Below are 19,279 nucleotides of genomic sequence, written 5' to 3'. Positions count from 1 at the left end.
ATACGTATCTAGGTAAGTAGCGGCGGCTCATAAGGTCAAACGCCTGGAGAAGGAGAGAGAATTCCTAAAGCTTTCTTCACACAGTACTAGAGGGAGGATGAGAGATCGATCCCCCATGAACAGAGATGGAGAGAGACTGCTAGTTTGAGGTTCAGAGAGTAACTCTGCTGCTGTAGACTAGGGAAGAGAAAGTAAGATGAATACCAAGATGCTTCCCCTCACTTTTCTGCATGAAAATGTGTTTGGCATGGCCGAACACATTTTACAGATTTTGCTCATTTTTTTAACTCCCGATACATTTGCTTAATATTAGCTTTCCTAGTGTGTAGCAGATGGACTCGGGACCAGTGGGTATAGTGTACTCCTGATAGCAGTTGGGAGACGGAGTCAGATTTCAATCTGACGTCAGCCTACATATACCCGTGCAGGAAGCTTAACTCTTCAGTATTTCTCAATCTCCTAAGTAGTTAGGGACACTACACACTCTTGCACAGTGTTAGATAATCCAAACCAAAGAAAGAAAATCTTACCTCTAGAAGACTAGCCCCGCTTCTCCTGTGGTGATACCTAAGGGTCCCTCCCCCAGTCGAGAATTCCTGAGGTGATTTCCGAGATCCCTCAGAGGTAAGCCTTGGTCCGGTAGCCGGTTCCCGGTGTGGGTGCAATACTGAACGCGGCAGTGAAAGTATTTTCCCTCCCCCCCCGCAGCTGGAGACCGCCCAGCACGAGACAGGGAAGCGCCGAGACAAGGTAAGGTAGAAACCAAAGAAGAAAGAAAATCTTACCTCTAGAAGACGAGCCCCGCTTCTCCTGTGGTGATACCTAAGGGTCCCTCCCCCAGTCTAGAATTCCTGAGGTGATTTCCGAGATCCCTCAGAGGTAAGCCTCGCCACCCGACAGATCTCAGCGGGAGACAGCATCTTGGTTTCTGCCCAGGACACTGCCTGGACCCTTGTGGAATGGGCCTTGACTTGTAGAGGTGGCGGTTTCCCTGCTCTACGTAGGCCGCCTTGATTACTTCTTTGATCCAGCAGGCTATGGTTGCACGCGAGGCTGCTTCCCCTTGTTTCTTCCCATTTTGAAGGACGAATAGGTGGTCCGTCTTTCGTACGGATTCCGATCTTTCCAGGTATCGGACTAGGAGTCTGCCGACGTTAAGGTGACTAAGAAGGCGTGAGTCTTCAGAGTCCTTATGTTCGTCTGGAGATGGCAGTGAGATGGTTTGGTTTAGATGGAAATGAGAAACCACTTTAGGGAGGAAGGAGGGGACAGTGCAAAGCTCTATGGATCCCGGTGTGAATCTGAGGAACGTTTCCCGACAGGATGGTGCTTGAAGCTCGGAGTTGTGATGGGCTGAACATATTGCCACTAGGAAAGCAGTCTTCAAAGTCAGGAGCTGTAGTGACAAACCGCATGTAGGTCAGAAAGAGATTCCCGCTAGGAAGACTAGTACTAGATTGAGATTCCATAGGGAAACAGGCCACTTTAGTGGTGGTCGGATTTGCTTGACCCCTCTCAGGAAGCGGGAAACGTCAGGATGTGATAATAGGCCAATGCCATCCACTCTGGCTCTGAAGCAGGCCAGCGCGGCCACCTGAACCTTGAGGGAGTTGAGAGACAACCGCTTCTTCAGGCCGTCCTGCAGAAATTCCAGGATCATGTGGATTTTGACTGTTTGTGGAAGGATGTCATGGTCCTCACACCAGGCTTCGAATATTCTCCATATTCGTACGTAAGTTAGAGACGTGGAAAACTTGTGTGCTGGGAGCAATGTGTCAATCACTGCCTTAGAATATCCGCTCTTCTTCAGTTGAGTCCTCTCAATGGCCAGACCATAAGCGAGAATCGAATTGGGTCTTTGTGGAGGATCGGTCCTTGCCAGAGAAGGTCCCTGTGTGGAGGTAGGTACAGAGGGTTCCCCGCAAGTCTTTGTATATTTGCGTACCATGGCCTTCTTGGCCAGTCCGGGGCCACTAGAATTACTAGCCCCCTGTGGTGTTCTATCTTGCGGATGATCCCGCCCAGTAGTTGCCATGGGGGAAAGGCGTACAGCAGGTCTTCCTGTTGCCAAGTCTGGACGAGGGTGTCGATTCCCTGGGATTGCGGTTCTCGTCTGCGGTTGAAGAACTTGGGTGTTGGACCAGGTTGCCAGGAGATCCATCACTAGGGTTCTCCAGCGGTTTACTATCAACTGGAAGGCTGTGGTCGATAGCGTCCATTCCCCTGGGTCTAGACTCTCTTTGCTGAGGTAGTCCGCAGTGATGGTGTCTTTTCCCGCGATGTGGGCGGCTGAGATTCCTTTAAGGTTTGCTTCCGCCCACACCATTAGGGGGTATATTTCCCGGGACACCTCCCTGGGGGTTGATGTAGGCCACTGTTGTGGCGTTGTCCGACATGACTGACAGATTCATCCCAGAGTCTGTGACTGAACTGTAGGCAGGCTAGTCTGACTGCTCAGGCTTCCAGTCGGTTTATGTTCCATCCCGACTCTTTCTTGTCCCATTGCCCCATGGCCATCAGTTCCTGGCAGTGGGTTCCCCACCTTCGCAGGCTCGCATCCGTGGTGAGCAAGATCCAGGTCAGTGGGGATAGTCTTACTCCCTTGCTCAGATGGTCTTCCTGTAGCCACCATTGGAGCTGGGTCCGAACCTCTGCCGGTAGCTGGAGGCGAATGGAGTAGTTCTGGGACATCGGGTTCCATCGTGACAGTAGAGAACGTTGTAGAGGGCGCATGTGGGTCCTTGCCCATGGGACGACTTCAAGGCTTGATGTCATGAGACCGAGAACTTGGAGGTAGTTCAACAGTTTTTGCAATTGGTCCATCAGTTTCCTTCTCCTTGTAGGGGGAAGAACAACCCTGTCTTGTTTGGTGTTGAACCGGACTCCCAGGTACTCTAGCGATTGGGAGGGCTGCAGGCAGCTCTTGACTGTATTGACGACCCACCCGAGATTCTGCAATAGATTCTTGACTCTGGTGGTCGCCTGGTAACTTTCTTCTGGAGATTTTGCTCTGATCAGCCAATCGTCCAGACAGGGATGTACGAGGATTCCTTCTTTCCTCAGCATCGCCGCTACTATCACCATGATTTTGGTAACGTCCGAGGAGCAGTAGCTAGTCCAAAGGGTAGCGCCCGGAACTGGTAATGATGGTCCAGTATCGCAAAGAGTAGGAAGCGCTGATGATTGTGGTGCACCGGGATGTGGAGATAGGCTTCGGATAGATCCAGTGAAGTCAGGAATTCTCCCGGTTGTACTGCTCTTATGTCTGAGCATAGGGTTTCCATGTGGAAGTGCAGTACCCTCAGGTAGCGATTAACGGTCGAGGTTCAAAATGGGCCGGAACGTTCCCTCCTCCTTGGGGATGATAAAATAGATGGAATAATGACCAGTATTTTGTTGGTGCGTGGACACAGAGGTTATTGCCTTTAGGCTGAGTAGTTTTGTCAGTGTGGTTTCCACTGCCGTCCTCTTGGAGAGGGAGTGGCATGGTGATCTCACAAATTTGTCCGGAGGGATGCTGTGGAAGTCTATATAGTATCTATCTCGGTTAGGACCACTTGTCCGACATTATCTCAACTCATCTTTGGTAGAAGAGGGTAAGTCTGCCCTCTATGGCTTCATCCTGTGGATGGGTCTGTTGATTCTCATTGTGGGGTGCAGCCGGGCCCTGTACCTGAGCTGGCTCCCCTCTTGTTGTGTCTGTTCTGAGAGGACTGGGCCCTGCCAGTGGGGCGAGGTGCTTGGTATGTGTTTTTGTACAATCCCAAACGCTGGGCTCCTCTGCCCTTGGTTCGTCGGGGAGAGGAGAGCTGGTTTCTTTTGTTCCTGTCCTCCGGTAACCGGGGTACTGAGGATTCACCCCATTTGTTGGCTAACTTCTCCAGTTCGCTTCTGAACAGGAGAGATCCTTTAAAAGGCATTCTTGTGAGTTTCGTCTTGGAGGTTGCGTCGGCTGACCAATTTCGGAGCCATAGTTGTCTTCTGGCCTCCATTATGGATGAGACGCCCCTGGCTGAGGTGCGCACCAGATCAGTGGTCACATTTGTGAGGAAAGATATCGCTGGTTCTAATGTTTTGGCGGAAGTGGTTGCGTCCCTGGAGAGCAGCAAGCAGGCACATGTCACCACGGTGCAGCAGGAGGCGATCTGCAGGGTCATTGCTGCGACAAACGACTGTTTAAGGATGGATTCCTGACGTCTGTCCTGGGCATCCTTGAGTGCAGCTCCTCCGACTGGGATGGTAGTGTGCTTTGAAATAGCGCAGACCATGGCGTCCACTTTTGGGAACCCTAGGAGTTCTTTGGCTGTGGGTTCCAGGGGTTATAGGGCTTCTAGGGCCCATCCTCCTTTGAAGCTGGCCTCCGGGGCGTTCTATTCCAGGTCAATTAGTTGTTGTACAGCCTGCAGCATTGGGAAATAGCATGAGGCCTGACGGAGACCGACCAAAACCGGGGTCGTCTTTGGCTCTGCTGTGGTACTTGCGCCAGGAATGGCCAGCGTCTTCAGGCTCAGAGATATGAGATCTGGTAACTCGTCCTTGGAGAAGAACCGCATCATGGTTCGGTATGGTTCCATACCTGGAGGGATTTCCCCTTCCTCCAGAGAGTCAGGCTCTTCTTCCAAGGTGTCTGTGTCCCCTAAGAGGCGGCTTTTGCTCAGCTGGGGCACCTCTCGGGGGATCCGATAGGGGCTTGGAAGGTCGTGTGCTCCTGGAGGAGACTGTGGCTGTGTCGCAGGCGGTACAGACTGTGCCTGGATGAAGGTTTTCAGTCCTTTGAAGAGTTCCACCCAGGAAAAAGTCCCTGGGTCCATATTGAATCCCGTGGAGTTCCCGGAGGTGCCCATCTGAGGAGGGGCCGAGGATACAGAAGTCCGGGGTACTATCATTGGTGGAGCTGGATTCTTCTACTGGATGAGGGGGGGGGCCTTGATTTGGTTCCCCCTGAGCCTCTTCACACTGCAGGCATAGGGCAGAGGCCACTTCGGGTTGTGCAGCTCTCAGGTGACAGGCTGGGCAGAGGGCTTGTCCCTTGGCCTGTGGTGCCATGATTTGTACGCGTGGAGTGTCTCAAAACTCGTCTGTGCGCGTAGGTGCGCGCGCCGGGAGACTTAGTTGTGCGCCAAAGATGTGCATGCAGGATGCGGAAGATGAGCGTGCAGACCGCTATTTGTGCGGCTAGCGGGGATGCGTGCGCCGCTGTGCACACAAGTCCTTTGTGCGCCCAGCTCGCCGCTGTGCGCACAGTTCAGTAATGCGGATAATACGGCGATCAAGGGGGGGGAAATGGCGCTGACCACCCCCCCAGAGGGTCTCCACGAGTGTGGACCCTCGCACCGGATCGGGGTCTAGCCCGGACGGGGCTGTTCAACTCCATTTAACAGTCGTCGGAAGGATTTTCTGTGTGGCTATCCGAGCCTCGGAGACCTGAGACTTTAAGAAAGTTTTCTACCTTACCTTGTCTCGGCGCTTCCCTGTCTCGTGCTGGGCGGTCTCCAGCTGCGGGGGGAGAGGGAAAATACTTTCACTGCCGTGTTCAGTATTGCATCCACACCGGGAACCGGCTACCGGACCGAGTCTTACCTCTGAGGGATCTCGGAAATCACCTCAGGAATTCTCGACTGGGGGAGGGACCCTTAGGTATCACCACAGGAGAAGCGGGGCTCGTCTTCTAGAGGTAAGATTTTCTTTCTTCTTTGGTTTGGATTATCTAACACTGTGCAAGTGTGTGTGTAGTGTCCCTAACTGCTTAGGAGATTGAGAAATACTGAAGTGTTAAGCTTCCTGCACGGGTATATGTAGGCTGACGTCAGATTGAAATCTGACTCCGTCTCCCAACTGCTATCAGGAGTACACTATACCCATTTGTCCTGAGTCCATCTGTCTACACTAAGGAAAACGAAATTATCAAGTAAGTCATTTCTCCATTACTGCATCAGGAGTTAAAAAAAAAAAAAAAAAAAGGGTTAAAAATGTGCGCTGGAAACCAGCGCACAGTTTGTTAAAGCTCAGATTATTGCATCGGCCTGTAGGTGTGAGGGGTATGGCTGATGGGTGTGATATGTGGGTGTCTGGATAAGAGTGAGAAATATGTGAGGGAGATGTAGAAATGTTTGTGGGCTAGTGTATGTGTACTTTAGAATTATCTTTGTGCAGTCCTTGTCCCTCTGCCTGTTATGCTGTGTAGCAGTGTTGATAGGGTGAAGGGGAGGGGGTTGGATTAGAGTGGTGGTCAGCATTCTTACAGTTCAAACATCTTCTAACATTCCCTTAGAAAACTGAAAGTTCTGACCTGATGTTTCCAGACAGACAAACATTGATCCCTTTTACGTAATTCTTTCTGGAAGGCAATGTTTGAACTGGGTACCACTGGGTACAAAGGTTTTCTTACAGTAAACTACAAAACCTTATATGTGCCAGTTTTCTAATGCCCAATCACAGGAATGTCAGAAAAAGTATAATTCTAGATCATTTACAGGAATAAAGCTAGATGTTTTATGAGATTAAGCATATGGGTAAACACAATAAAGGGCATCTCTTAAAAGATCCTGTGAAGCATGAAATAAGCCAATGTATTTTTTATTTCTAACAATCTCATTGACTAATTTTGCCTTCTTTGAGATCAGCAAAATGCATGTCATGATTGTCTTTATTCTTTGCTAAAAGAGAAGTGGTTATTTAAATAAAAGAATGCTCACTTAAAGGCTTTCTTTAAACAGAAGTGTCAATCTTTTTTGTGAGAACCTCCTTGTTAATTCGCCACTTTTTGCTTGATTTTTTTTCCTATGATGTGCATAAGTACTTTAAGCATAAAAGTTGTCTTGCAGAAATATTTGTTTTAAGGAAATATGGATCAAAAGCTATCAGATCTTAGGTTATTCTAATCAATAGATTTTCAATATATTATGGTAACAAAAGCAGTTTTTATAATTGTAATCAAAATATTAAAAAATGGAATGATATGGATCAACGTACATGTCAATTTTAATTTTTAAAAAATTCCTACTTTTTCAGGTATTTGTGCTGTCAACTCATCCTTATGGCTGTAGAGTGATACAACGCATTCTGGAGCACTGTACTGCTGAGCAGACCTTGCCCATCTTAGAGGAACTACATCAACACACAGAACAGTTAGTTCAGGTATGTGCTCCCTCAGGCATTCACTTTGCCTATTCTATTCATTTATCCCTACTTGAGGCAAAATTCAAATTTGTTGTGCATAGAATAACCCATTCTATAGTAAGGAAACTGAATCGCTTGGGTGGTTTAGCTAAAACCAATCACATTTCCAACTGACAAATTACCCAGCAGACTCTTGGATTTGCTTCTTCCATCTCTTCTTCCTCCTCCTTTTAATAGTAGTCATGCTGTGGTATATGAGAAGCAGGAGCTGATGGTCAGGCAGTAGGACAAATAAGAGAACAATGAGCATCAGCAGCAGGAGGGTCCACTGGCCTTCCTATGCTTCCTAATTAATTCTTCTGGAGCCCAAGTGGTGTTCTATTATGGCCGGTTTCCCAGTTTGCCCAGTTAAGGGATAGGACTTCCCACCTCACAGTTTAATAGCCTCCCTTCTCCCCTGTTGGCCCCGACCTTTAAAACCCTGCTGATCTGCCTAGGAATTTTTGTTTTACAACTTACATGTCATCCATAGAAGAAGTAAAGTTACGGATCAGGGGACCCCGCCACTTTCTAGTGTGTGTAAGTAATTACGCACAAACTTAATGGTAAAATCCTGGAATGGTCATACCCCGCCCAGGCCACGGCCACATCCCACTACCTGACCGATCCTGTAGACAGGATGGATAGCCCTGCCTTGACAGGGTGCAGTGTGGGTGAGTGTCAGGCCTAACTTCTCTCCCTGCAAAGGAATTGGGCTAGTGATCTATTCAGGGGTTGCGATTCATCTCCTGAAACTCTTGATTCTGTCCTGCATGATCAGCTATGTCTCATGCTTTAACTTGTAGGGTCTCTCTCAGGCCCTGCTGTTGCTGATTATTCTCCAAGTGTTACTTGGGCTTTTCTGCCCATTGTGCCTATCAGTTTCACATGGGCACAGTTCTGCAGAGACATTTTGTCCTTCGGATGTCAGTGGACCGCAGTTTCTTTCTGGGGCGTTCTCGAGCCCCGGTTGGGTTTTTGGTTGTCATCTAATACCGAAGGAAACTGTGTGGTCTTCGTCCAAGAGACCTTCTCTTGTTTACATCTCTAGGCTTTTTCTTGTACACAGGAGGGTCTAGGCCTACTTTACTGTCAGGGTTACTGATCTGAAACACTGCTTGTAATGTTTTCTGGGATATGGAGTTTGCTTTTGTTCATACTCGCATCATGACCCTGCTATGCATGAGGGTTTTGTGTCTGTTATTTCTATGGTTTTCCTTTGTAAAACTCAACTCTGCTCTTTCCTGGACCCCTTGTGGGTTGACTGCCTCACAGGCAAAAGGGAGATGTATAGTGCTTCTGCACACTGCAGTTTCCCGCTTTGTCCTGCTCGGACAGCCTATAGCTAGGGATTCACCCATGTGTGAGGACTACCATCTTGCTTGTCCTCAGAGAAAGCAGAGTTGCTTAACTGTAATAGGTGTTCCCTGTACGTACCAGGATCAGTCTAGACGGTGAGTTATGTCCCCCGTCCAGCAGATGGAGTCAGAACAGACTTCAAGGAACGTCACCCTATAGGCGAGCACACCCTCTGCAGGAGCTCAGTATCTTTCTGACTCCAGCAGATGTAAGTTGGGGAACCAGTGGCTTCCCCAGGATAGCAGGGATTTACTTCTTTCTGCTCCTTTCTTCTTTCTTTCGTCTTATTAACATTTTGGATCAAGTTTTTGACAAAAAAAAAAAGTTTCCAATTTTTGGGGAGGCGTGGCTTCGGCTAGTCTGTTCTCTCTTGCTCTCTCCTCCTTCTCTGATCGGGGAAAATCTGCCTGCCTCCCCTGGGAGTTGGTTTCTCCATGTGTTAGCTATCTTATGGACTGAAAGATTTTGCCTAGGGGGCAGGGTGATGACTACAGCTACACATGCTCAGTAGGGCATGTTTGAAAGTTCTAGATTCTTTTAGATCAAAGTTCTGTGCTGGGCTCCATCTGATGATGTCACCCAAGTGTGAGGACTAATATCCTGCTGTCCTCAGAGAACACAAGTTACAGGTAAGCAACCTGCTTTCTCTTCATGTCAGAATTCAAAATAGCAAAAGACATTTACCAGGAAATGAAAGTAGTGTGACACAAGAAAATTCTGTACATCATTGCTCTGCTAGAAGGATCTGCAATAAAGAACCTATAAAACAGCCAAAACATTATCATCAAACCACCAAATGGAGGTTCTGTAGTAATTACAGACACACAAATACATAGAAGGGAACAGATAACTCTCAAACAGTACATACTATAGAAAAATGATTGAGGTGCTCTACTAAGGAGTACACTTAACTGAAAAATCTTCAGCACATTTCTAAAACAAGTACAGTCTCTGCTGAAAAACTGATACCAATCCATCCTTCTGTTGGCACTTTCTACGTACTACCCAAAAAATCCACAAATCCGGGAACACCAACAGACCAGTCATAATTATTATTTATCTAAAAAATGTGTAACCTGCTGATCCACAGTTCTCAGCAAGTAACAATACAACATGCATAAAAGAAGTAACGACACATTAACCTGAACAGACAATCAACACAAGCCCCAATCAGTCTATCCAGAATACCTGCATATTGGTCTAGGCTTGTCACCACCCATAGAGGCAAAGGAAATTAGCTATGACTACCCAAAAGCAGGTCAAATGCAGAGGGAAAAAAAGGGTTTTAATAATTTCTTGAAACACAAGTAGTCCTTTTCTAACTTCAGGGATTCAGGAAGCTCATTCCATAAAGTTGGACCCACTATTTGAAACATTTTTTCATGAGAATCACTTAATCGGTCTTGCTTGTGTCTGGGTACAACCAGAAGATGTCTAGAGGAAAATTGAAGTGGGTGCACTGAGCTGTAGCTTGGCAATCCTAGGAAAGTGTGAGGCAATAAAATATGAATAGATTTGGAAAATATATGGATTTTTTTTATTTATTTTTTAATGCATTTAAACAAGCATAGACAGCAATACCAGCTTGTCACAGAATGGGTACATATAACATAATTGTTATAGGTAATACCATGGCTGTACTATATAACAAAATCCTAGAACAAAAAAGCAGTGTTTGCTAAATATACAGCCTAAATCTAAAGCGGTAAACCCCCGTTATAAAGTGTTTGAGGATCCAAGATGGTATCCAGTGAGCAATTTAGAAAAGCATATACATCAAAATAGGTAAAGTGGTTTATGTAGTGCTTACTAACTTATTCCCTAGATCAGGTCTCAGTGGACTTAGGTAATTTTGCATCAAGAAATGTACGCAACTCAAGCGGCTCTAAAAACACAAACCTATCATTCTGGAATTTTACTACACACTTGCTGGGGTAATAAATCATAATCTGTGCTCCGAGGTTTTTTGCCTCGTGGCACATCTGAAGAAATTTTTTCCTACGTAATTGTGTAACCTTTGTTATGTCAGGGTATGTCCATATTTTTTGTCCCAAGAACAACTTGTCTCTCTTTCTAAGAGCCAATTTTAATATCTTATCTCTGTCTATTGCATGTACAAATTTCACACACAAAGACCCTCGACATTCAATTTGTTCGGACATGCTTTGTTCTAGAAAAGCTGTAATGTTATCCAGCTCTTACTGTTCTAAATATCTTTTTTTCCTGGTCTTCATTCTCTGTTTTTCCATGCATTCACAAAGAAAATCTTTGCTATTATAGGAATCTCCTCTGCTGTTAACATCAACACTTCCATTAGGTATTTCTTATACAGCTCATAGGAGGATATTAATTTTACACTTGGGAAGTTGAGTATTCTTAGATTATTATATCTAGTCTGATTTTCTATAGTCTCAATTCTCCCAGTGTTTGCCATTTCTCCTTGTATCAGCCCTATCTGGGCCTTTTCCACTAGAGCCACTCTGTTCTCAAGGCCTTGTAATTTTCTTTGTGTACAGTCACAATAGGGTCTATCTGAGAAGCACAATTCTGTGTTTCTAACAGAGTATTATTTAAACTCTCAATAGAGACTTTTAATTCCATTATGACTGCCCATATATTTTCCAAAGTTATTATAGGCATTTGTGCTTCGCTTGAGATAGCGTTTAGACTCACTCTTCCCTGCAAGCGGCGTTCTTGCCTCTGTCGGGGCTGCCGCCCGTTCCCTCTGTTCCTCCAGTGTCGAAGTCTTGAGGGTTTCCTTCCCCTCTAACTTCTATACTCGCTTCCTCTTCCCTCAGATTTCCCTCGATGGGGTCTGTAGAATCCGGCATCTCTGGTTGGACTTTAATTCCCAAATCCAGGGTTGCAGCGAGACGAGGAGGTAAGGGCTTCAAGGGAGCCCCAGGGCTTAACGAGATGTTTAGGCCCTGCTGCTTCAATGTTTGCTCCACATCAACGTGGACATCGGGCACTTCTCCCGGGGTACTTGCACTAATAGGTGAGAAAAAACTCCCAATTAAGGGCTGTGAGGAGACAGGAGCCAGGGTGGTCGGGGTCTCGACCCTGACCCTCCCTTTTCTCTTTGTGTGCAGCATCTTTTCCGAGGAAAAACGTTGTAACTCGGGAGCTTGCTTCTCACACAAAACCTACACAGACACCATCTTGGATCATGCCCAAATGTAAGGATTTTGAATTTAATTTACCAGAGAACTGGGAGCCAATGTAGTTTTTGCCAGTACAGATGTTATGTGGTCAAGTCTAGAATAATCGAAAATAAGATGAGCCGCAGTTTTGTATTAACAGAGTCTTCAGAGAGGATTTTGGAAGGCCGGGTAAAGAGAGTTACAGTAATCTAGTAAATTGAGAACAAAAGCCTGAGTGGTCAATCTGAAAGTCCATTCTATTCAAGAAAGGTACATGTAATCTGAAAAAGCAATATGGACAACCAATTGAATTTAGAGACAGAAAGATAGAAGAGTCAATTTTGAACCCTAAGTCCAGTGATCAGGATTTGATAAGAATAGTATTGGCACACTCACAGGAAATATCAGGACTTAAGAGGGGATTCTCAGATCCTATAAGGTGAATTTTAAAAGGCTGATGCGAGCCAAAACTGGAACATGCATGAATATGTTGGGCCGGCGCACACCGAGCCGATTTTAAAAGCCCCCCCCCCCCCCCCGAGTACATGCGTATGTCCCACTGCATGCACAAATGAAAAGTTTCAAAATAGGGGCAGGGTGGGGCTTGGTCATGCCTGGATTTCAGCTTCAAATTAGGGTGTAAATACTTGCACACACAGGTGCATGCTGGGATCCCCTACCACATAACTTTGTCTGCAGTGGAGGCTGTGTAAATAATAAAATAAAGATAAACTAGTGGGATTTTAAGAATCAAGGCTAACAAGGGATAGGTGAAGCTTTTAAACTAAAGGGGGGTTTGGAAGTCCTATCCCTTTCCTGGACAAACTGGGATAACTAGTAATGGCATTGGCGCATGTGTTTATTAAACATATATTCACCTTAATATTTTTGGAGTATGAGTGTGGCATGTGGTGCATATTTTATGTGAGAATTTTCTGATATACATTTACATTTTTTCAAGAGGTTTTTTGATTGTATGTATTTAATCTCACTGTGTGTAATATACAGTAGGACTATCTATATGGATATTATAGTTTTTAATTAGGTATTTCAGTATTTTTTCAATAAAGATGAAGTTTTGATTTTATAAATTTTGTAACACTTTTTTCCCTTTGGGATTTATATATATATGTGTGTGTATATCTGTATATATTCTTTTTTTCCTGATGTGTATATATAAAGGTGTGTGTGTGTATGTATATATAACAAAAGATTCCCATTAAGGGAGATAAACACTAATGTACTGAGTACAAAAATGTATTACAAAATTAAAAGAATCCCTTTATTAACAAATTTGACATAATGTATTAAAACAAATGTGCTTATTTACAATACCAATCCTAAATCGCACCAAGTATAATGCCAATGAAACACCTGTTCCTAACTGGACAATTTTAACAAGTCAATAAGGGCAGGAATACAAAAGTATCTGTTATAACAATAGTAAACTAATATACAATGTAGCTTAGAATGGCAGAAATGCTAACCTCCTTTTACAATCTAAACAATACACAGTATGATTATTATGTTCATTTATTTTATTTAAGGGTTTTTTATATACTGCGGCACGTTGGGAAACATCATCTCGGTTTACAGAGAACATTAAATTAGCAACAAGCTTTACAATCCACATCAGTTTACAAAGAACATTAAATTAGCAACAATCTATACGATCTAGCAATTATAGAATGGTACATATCGGATAAAATTAAAACTATAAACTAATTAACATTAAAATACACATTTACAATGTTGGAATAAGGAACGGGCGATGGAGATTGCTTGAGAGTCAGGCATTAATATACAGGTTAGAAGATCATATTATTCTTTGCAATAGTAAGAGGCTTGCAATTATATAGGGTGTGTTTAGCGATATTGAAAGAAACTGTGTGGTTTGGAAAGATATTATTGGATATGTGTCATAAAAGTTATATTATTAGAATAATGCACTTAGTAGGTTATGCATTAATCTTAAATCTCAAGCTAGGCTTGTTGTAAGAGAGAGAACCTGAAGCTAACAAGTCTCCGCTTGTACAGTCTCTTTTAATACATTATGTCAAATTTGTTGTTAAAGGAATTTTTTTAATTTTGTAATATCATTTTTGTACTCAGTACATTAGTGTTTATCTCCCTTTATTGGGCGTTTATATTCAGTGAGCACTTCGTACTCACATTCACATTGCTTTATTCTATTAGTTTATATATGTCTGTCATGATTACAGATATATATATATATATATAGAGAGAGAGAGAGAATATGATATCATAGACTTAATTGGCATCTCAGAGACATGGTGGAAGGAGGATAACCAATGGGACAGCGCTGTACCGGGGTACAAATTATATCGCAATGACAGAGGAGCATTCGGGAGGCAGTGTGGCGCTTTATGTCCGGGATGGCAGAGTCCAACAGGATAAACATCCTGCATGAGACTAAATGCACAATCGAATCTTTATGGGTAGAAATCCCTTGTGTGTTGGGGAAGACTATAGTGATAGGAGTATACTACCTTCCACTTGGCCAAGATGGTGAGACATACAGTGAAATGCTAAGAGAAATTAGGGAAGCTAACCAAATTGGTAGTGCAGTAATGGGAGATTTCAATTACCCCAATATTGACTGGGTAAATGTATCATCAGGACATGCTAGAGAGAAAGTTCCTGGATGGAATAAATGACAATTTTATGGAGCAATTGGTTCAAGAACCAATAAGAGAGGAAGCAATTTTAGATCTAATTCTCAGTGGAGCACAGGATTTGGTGAGAGAGGTAACGGTGGTGGGGCCGCTTGGCAATAGTGATCATAATATGATCAAATTTGAATTGACTGGAAGGGGACAGTAAGCAAATCCATGGCTCTAGTGCTAAACTTTCAAAAGGGGAAACTTTGATAAAAATGAAAAAATAGAAAAAAACTGAAAGGAGCAGTTACAAAGGTAGAAAGTGTGCAAGAGGCGTGGACATTGTTAAAAAAAAAAAAAAATACCACCATCCTAGAAACACAGTCCAGATGTATTCCACGCATTAAAAAAGGTGGAAGGAAGGCAAACGATTACCAGCATTGTTAAAAGGTGAGGTGAAAGAGGCTATTTTAGCCAAAAGATCTTCATTCAAAAATTGGAAGAAGGATCAAACAGAAGAAAATAGGATAAAGCATAAGCGTTGGCAAGTTAAATGTAAGACATTGATAAGATAGGCTAAGAGAGAATTTGAAAAGAAGTTGGCCGTAGAGGCAAAAACTCACAGTAAAATGTTTAAATATATCCGAAGCAGAAAACCTGTGAGGGGGTCAGTTGTACCGTTAGATGATTGAGGGGTTAAAGGGGCACTTAGAGAAGATAAGGCCATAACGGAAAGATTAAACAATCTCTTTGCTTCGGTGTTTACTGAAGAGGATGTTGGGGAGATACCCGTTCTGGAGAATGTTTTCATGGGTAATGATTCAGATGGACTGAACCAAATCACAGAGAACCTAGAAGATGTGGTGGGCCTGATTGACAAACTGAAGAGTAGTAAATCACCTGGACCAGATGGTATACACCCCAGGGTTCTGAAAGAACTCAAAAATGAAATTTCAGATCTATTAGTAAAAACTTGTAACCTATCATTAAAATCATCCATTGTACCTGAAGACTGGAGGGTGGCTAATATAACCCCAACATTTAAAAAGGGCTCCAGGGGCAATCCAGGAAACTACAGAACAGTTAGCCTGACTTCAGTACCAGGAAAAATAATGGAAAGTGTTCTAAACATCAACATCACAGAACATATAGAAAGACATGAGTTAATGGAACAAAGCAAGTCTTGCCTCACAAATCTGCTTCACTTTTTTGAAGGAGTTAATAAGCATGTAGATAAAGATGAACCGGTAGATGTGTATTTGGATTTTCAGAAGGCATTTGACAGAGTTCCTCATGAGAGGCTTTTAGGAAAAGTAAAAAGTCATAGGATAGGTGACTCTCGTTTCATGGATTACAAACTGGCTAAAAGACAGGAAACAGAGTAGGATTAAATGGACAATTTTTTCAGTGGAGGGGAGTGGGCAGTGAAGTGCCTCAGAGATCTGTAATGGGACCCGTGCTTTTCAATATATTTATAAATGATCTGGAAAGGAATACGACGTGAGGTAATCAAATTTGCAGATACAAAATTATTCAGAGTAGTTAAATCACAAGCAGATAATGGTAAATTGCAGGAAGACCTTGTGAGACTGGAAAATTGGGCATCCAAATGGCAGATGAAATTGAATGTGGATAAGTGCAAGGTGATGCATATAAGGAAAAATAACACATGCTATAGTTACACAATGTTAGGTTCCATATTAGGTGCTACCACCTAAGAAAGAGATCTAGACTTCATAGTGTCGGTTCAGTGTGCTGCAGCAGTAAAAAAAAAAAAAAAAGCAAACAATGTTGGGAATTATTAGAAAGGGAATGGCAAATAAAATGGAAAATGTTATTATGCCTCTGTATCGCTCTATGGTGAGACCGCACCTTGAATACTGTGTACAGTTCTGGTCGCCGCATCTCAAACAAGATTTAGTTGCAATGGAGAAGATACAGAGAAGAGTGACCAAAATGATAAAGGAAGATGGAACAGCTCCCCTATGTGGAAAGACTAAAGAGGTTAAGACTGTTCAGCTTGGAGAAGAGACAAACGAGGTGGGATATGATAGCGCTGTTTAAAATCATGAGAGGTCTAGAACGGGTAAATGTGAATCTGTTATTTACTCTTTCAGATAATAGGACTAGGGGGCACTCCATGAAGTTAGCATGTGGCACATTTAAAACTAATTGGAGAGAGGTTTTTTTCACTCAACGCACAATTAAACTCTGGAATTTGTTGCCAGGGGATGTGGTTAGTACAGTTAGTGTAGCTGGGTTGAAAAAAGGATTGGATAAGTTCTTGGAGGAGAAGTTCATTGCCTGCTATTAATTAAGTTGATTTAGAAAATAGCCACTGATATTACTAGCAACAGTAGCATGGAATAGACTTAGTTTTTGGGTTCTTGCCAAGTTCTTATGGCCTGAATTGGCCACTGTTGGAGACAGGATGCTGGGCTTGATATGGACCCTTGGTCTGACCCAGTATGGAATGTTCTTACATATAAATGTTTGTGTGTACATACACACACACACACACATTTATATAAAACAAACCACTGTGACACCGTCCCAATTGCAAGGAATGTGCACAAAATTTGTCACGATTCACAAATAATGAAATGCACAACCCCAAAAGTATTAAAATATGCAAGCAAATTTACAAAACCTCTAACTATTATTTCCTTATAAATATGTTGCACATGCAATTAGACACCCCCCCCCTATAATTAAAAAACCATACACACTACATTCATTCTTCACATACTATATTAACACATAAAACCATCAAAACTCTAAATTGGTATAATCCCTAAACTCATTTACCGCCCACCAGCAACACTTGAATATTGCTTAATTTCCTTTTAAATGCAATTAAACAATAATACATTTGCATCAGACTTTTTTTTTTTTTAACAAGAGGTTGCTATAAATCCATTATGGGGCTGTAATAGAGGCTGATGCAAATTCATTGGGATTGTAAAAATATAAAAAAGTGTAAAAAAAAAAAAAAATCTTAGGAACTCTGGGTAGTCATTGCATTACATCTCCACATGTGCGATGTAATGACCTCACCTAGAGCTGGGACAGGAAGGGAAATATCTGCACCGCGTGCCGGCACCAAATAGACTGCTGGGGTTTCCCAGGCCCCACACCAACAAAGAAAAAGGAGCAGCGTAAAGGCAGCAGAAGAGCTGGAGGAGGAGAGTTTCCCTGTCCCCCTGCAAATGGAACAATTTAAAATAGAAAAAAAAAAGTCTTAGCTGAAGAAGAGTTTCCCGGACCCCACCAAGGCCGGAGAAAGAGAAGCCGCAGCAGAAGGACTGGTGGTCGTTCCCAGGCTCTACTGTCTACATAAAGATGATGTAGAGACCAATGTGGGACTAGGAGGGAGAGGGGAGAACCAGAGTAATGGGAGAATAAGGAAGAGGAGAGAGGCTGGGCATTGAAGAGCAGTGGGAGAGGAGGGTAGTATAATGGGAGAGTGAGGTAGGATTGGAGGAGGGGACAGGAGGAGAGAGAGGGCTACAAAGGCAGACCAGTGAGTGAGTGAAAGGGAAGGGGCTGCAGGTAATGGGACCAGTGTGGGAGAGGAGGAAATTGGAGGGGAGTGTGGCTGGTGGAGGGGGAGCAGTAGGAGAGTGAGAGGAGAGAGGGATGGAGGAGGAGAGTTGTTGTTGTTTTTTTTATATATACCGACATTCGATCTGAGATATCACATCGGTTTACATTCAGGTACTGTAGGTATTTTCCCTATCCCCTGAGGCAATGGAGGGTAAAGTGACTTGGCCAAGGTCACAAGGGACTTGAACCCTGGTCTCCTGGTTCGTAGCCCACTGCTCTAACCACTAGGCTATTCCTCCTCGGGAAGACTACACATCCCAACACCTCCATCCCCACTATTCCCTATACACACACCCCACATTCCCCCCCACACACACCACCCCAGATTCCCCCACACATGCACGTGTGCACCACTCATAATTTCACTCCCTCCCCCACATGCACACACCACATGCCAGCCATTCCTCAACACGATTCAAACTTTGTTATTCTCTGACATACCAGTCACTCACACCAAACTTTCTGCCCCCCCAAACACACATTCCTAGGAGGAAGTGAAGGGGAGGGGCAAAGTAGAGAGTGTGAGGAGAAAAGTGCCTACACACCCACTCATCTCACTCCTCCCCCAAGTTATGCGAGCTTACACCCACACACACACACACAATACTCATCTCTACTAACACTCACTTCAGCCCCAGAACAAACACATAGGGGAAGAATGCAAGGAGGAAAGAGTCTATCCCTCAACACCCACACACTCCCTTATGCTCATCTTTCCACAACACACACATTCCTTTCCACCCATCCTCATAAGCGCGCATGCACATGCACTCACACTTGCACCCCCACACTCACAACAGGGGAGGAAAGAGAGTTGATGGAAAATTAGAGGTAGGTCACCCACCACCACACACACTCACCTCCTGATACCACTTACACATCCACCGTTCAAAGCCACAATACATGCACGCCATTTTCCCACAGGTGAGAGGAGAAGAGGGGCAGGGGAGAATGTGGAGAGAGCAAAGAGGGAAAAGTGCATGCAGACATCCCCTTACCAACCCAACAACACATACCATCTACACAACTACACATATACTTGCATCTCATCCAACATCATATCCTCCGCCACCACCTGGACCCCTCCACTACCTTCACATGCCTTCTGACTTACACCCTTACTCACTAAATTCTCTCCTCACACAAACAAACATCTATCTTCATTCCTACATCCCCAGCAGAGCAAATACAAGACGTTGATAGTATATACATCCAGCTAATGGAGTCATGAAACCTGTTTTTTGACATTGCCATGCAATTATCACTTTCTCTTCCACACACACCCAGTCAAGGGGGAAAAAGAAGGGGTGGGGTGGATAATTCTATAACTCTCATTTCCTTTCATTAAAGTCACTGACCCTACCCAGCCATTTCTTGTTGGGTAGGGCACGA

At 44.0% G+C, this 19,279-nt stretch overlaps 1 protein-coding gene across 7 annotated transcripts in view; it reads left to right on the top strand.

The window, feature by feature from the left end:
• PUM2 (pumilio RNA binding family member 2) overlaps nucleotides 1-19,279 on the top strand; it is a 427,826-nt gene that overhangs the window by 364,333 nt on the left and 44,214 nt on the right. For all 7 annotated transcript variants that reach the window (XM_029595976.1, XM_029595973.1, XM_029595975.1 and 4 more), the window contains one exon: nucleotides 7,012-7,137. In XM_029595976.1, the coding sequence (XP_029451836.1) occupies nucleotides 7,012-7,137 (126 nt within the window). The remainder of the gene's footprint in view (nucleotides 1-7,011; nucleotides 7,138-19,279) is intronic.

The sequence above is a fragment of the Rhinatrema bivittatum genome, chromosome 3 (genome assembly GCF_901001135.1).
Source record: "Rhinatrema bivittatum chromosome 3, aRhiBiv1.1, whole genome shotgun sequence".
NCBI lineage: Eukaryota > Metazoa > Chordata > Amphibia > Gymnophiona > Rhinatrematidae > Rhinatrema > Rhinatrema bivittatum.
The sequence above is the reverse complement of the archived record's forward strand: the minus strand, read 5'-3'. Positions and strand labels throughout refer to the sequence as shown.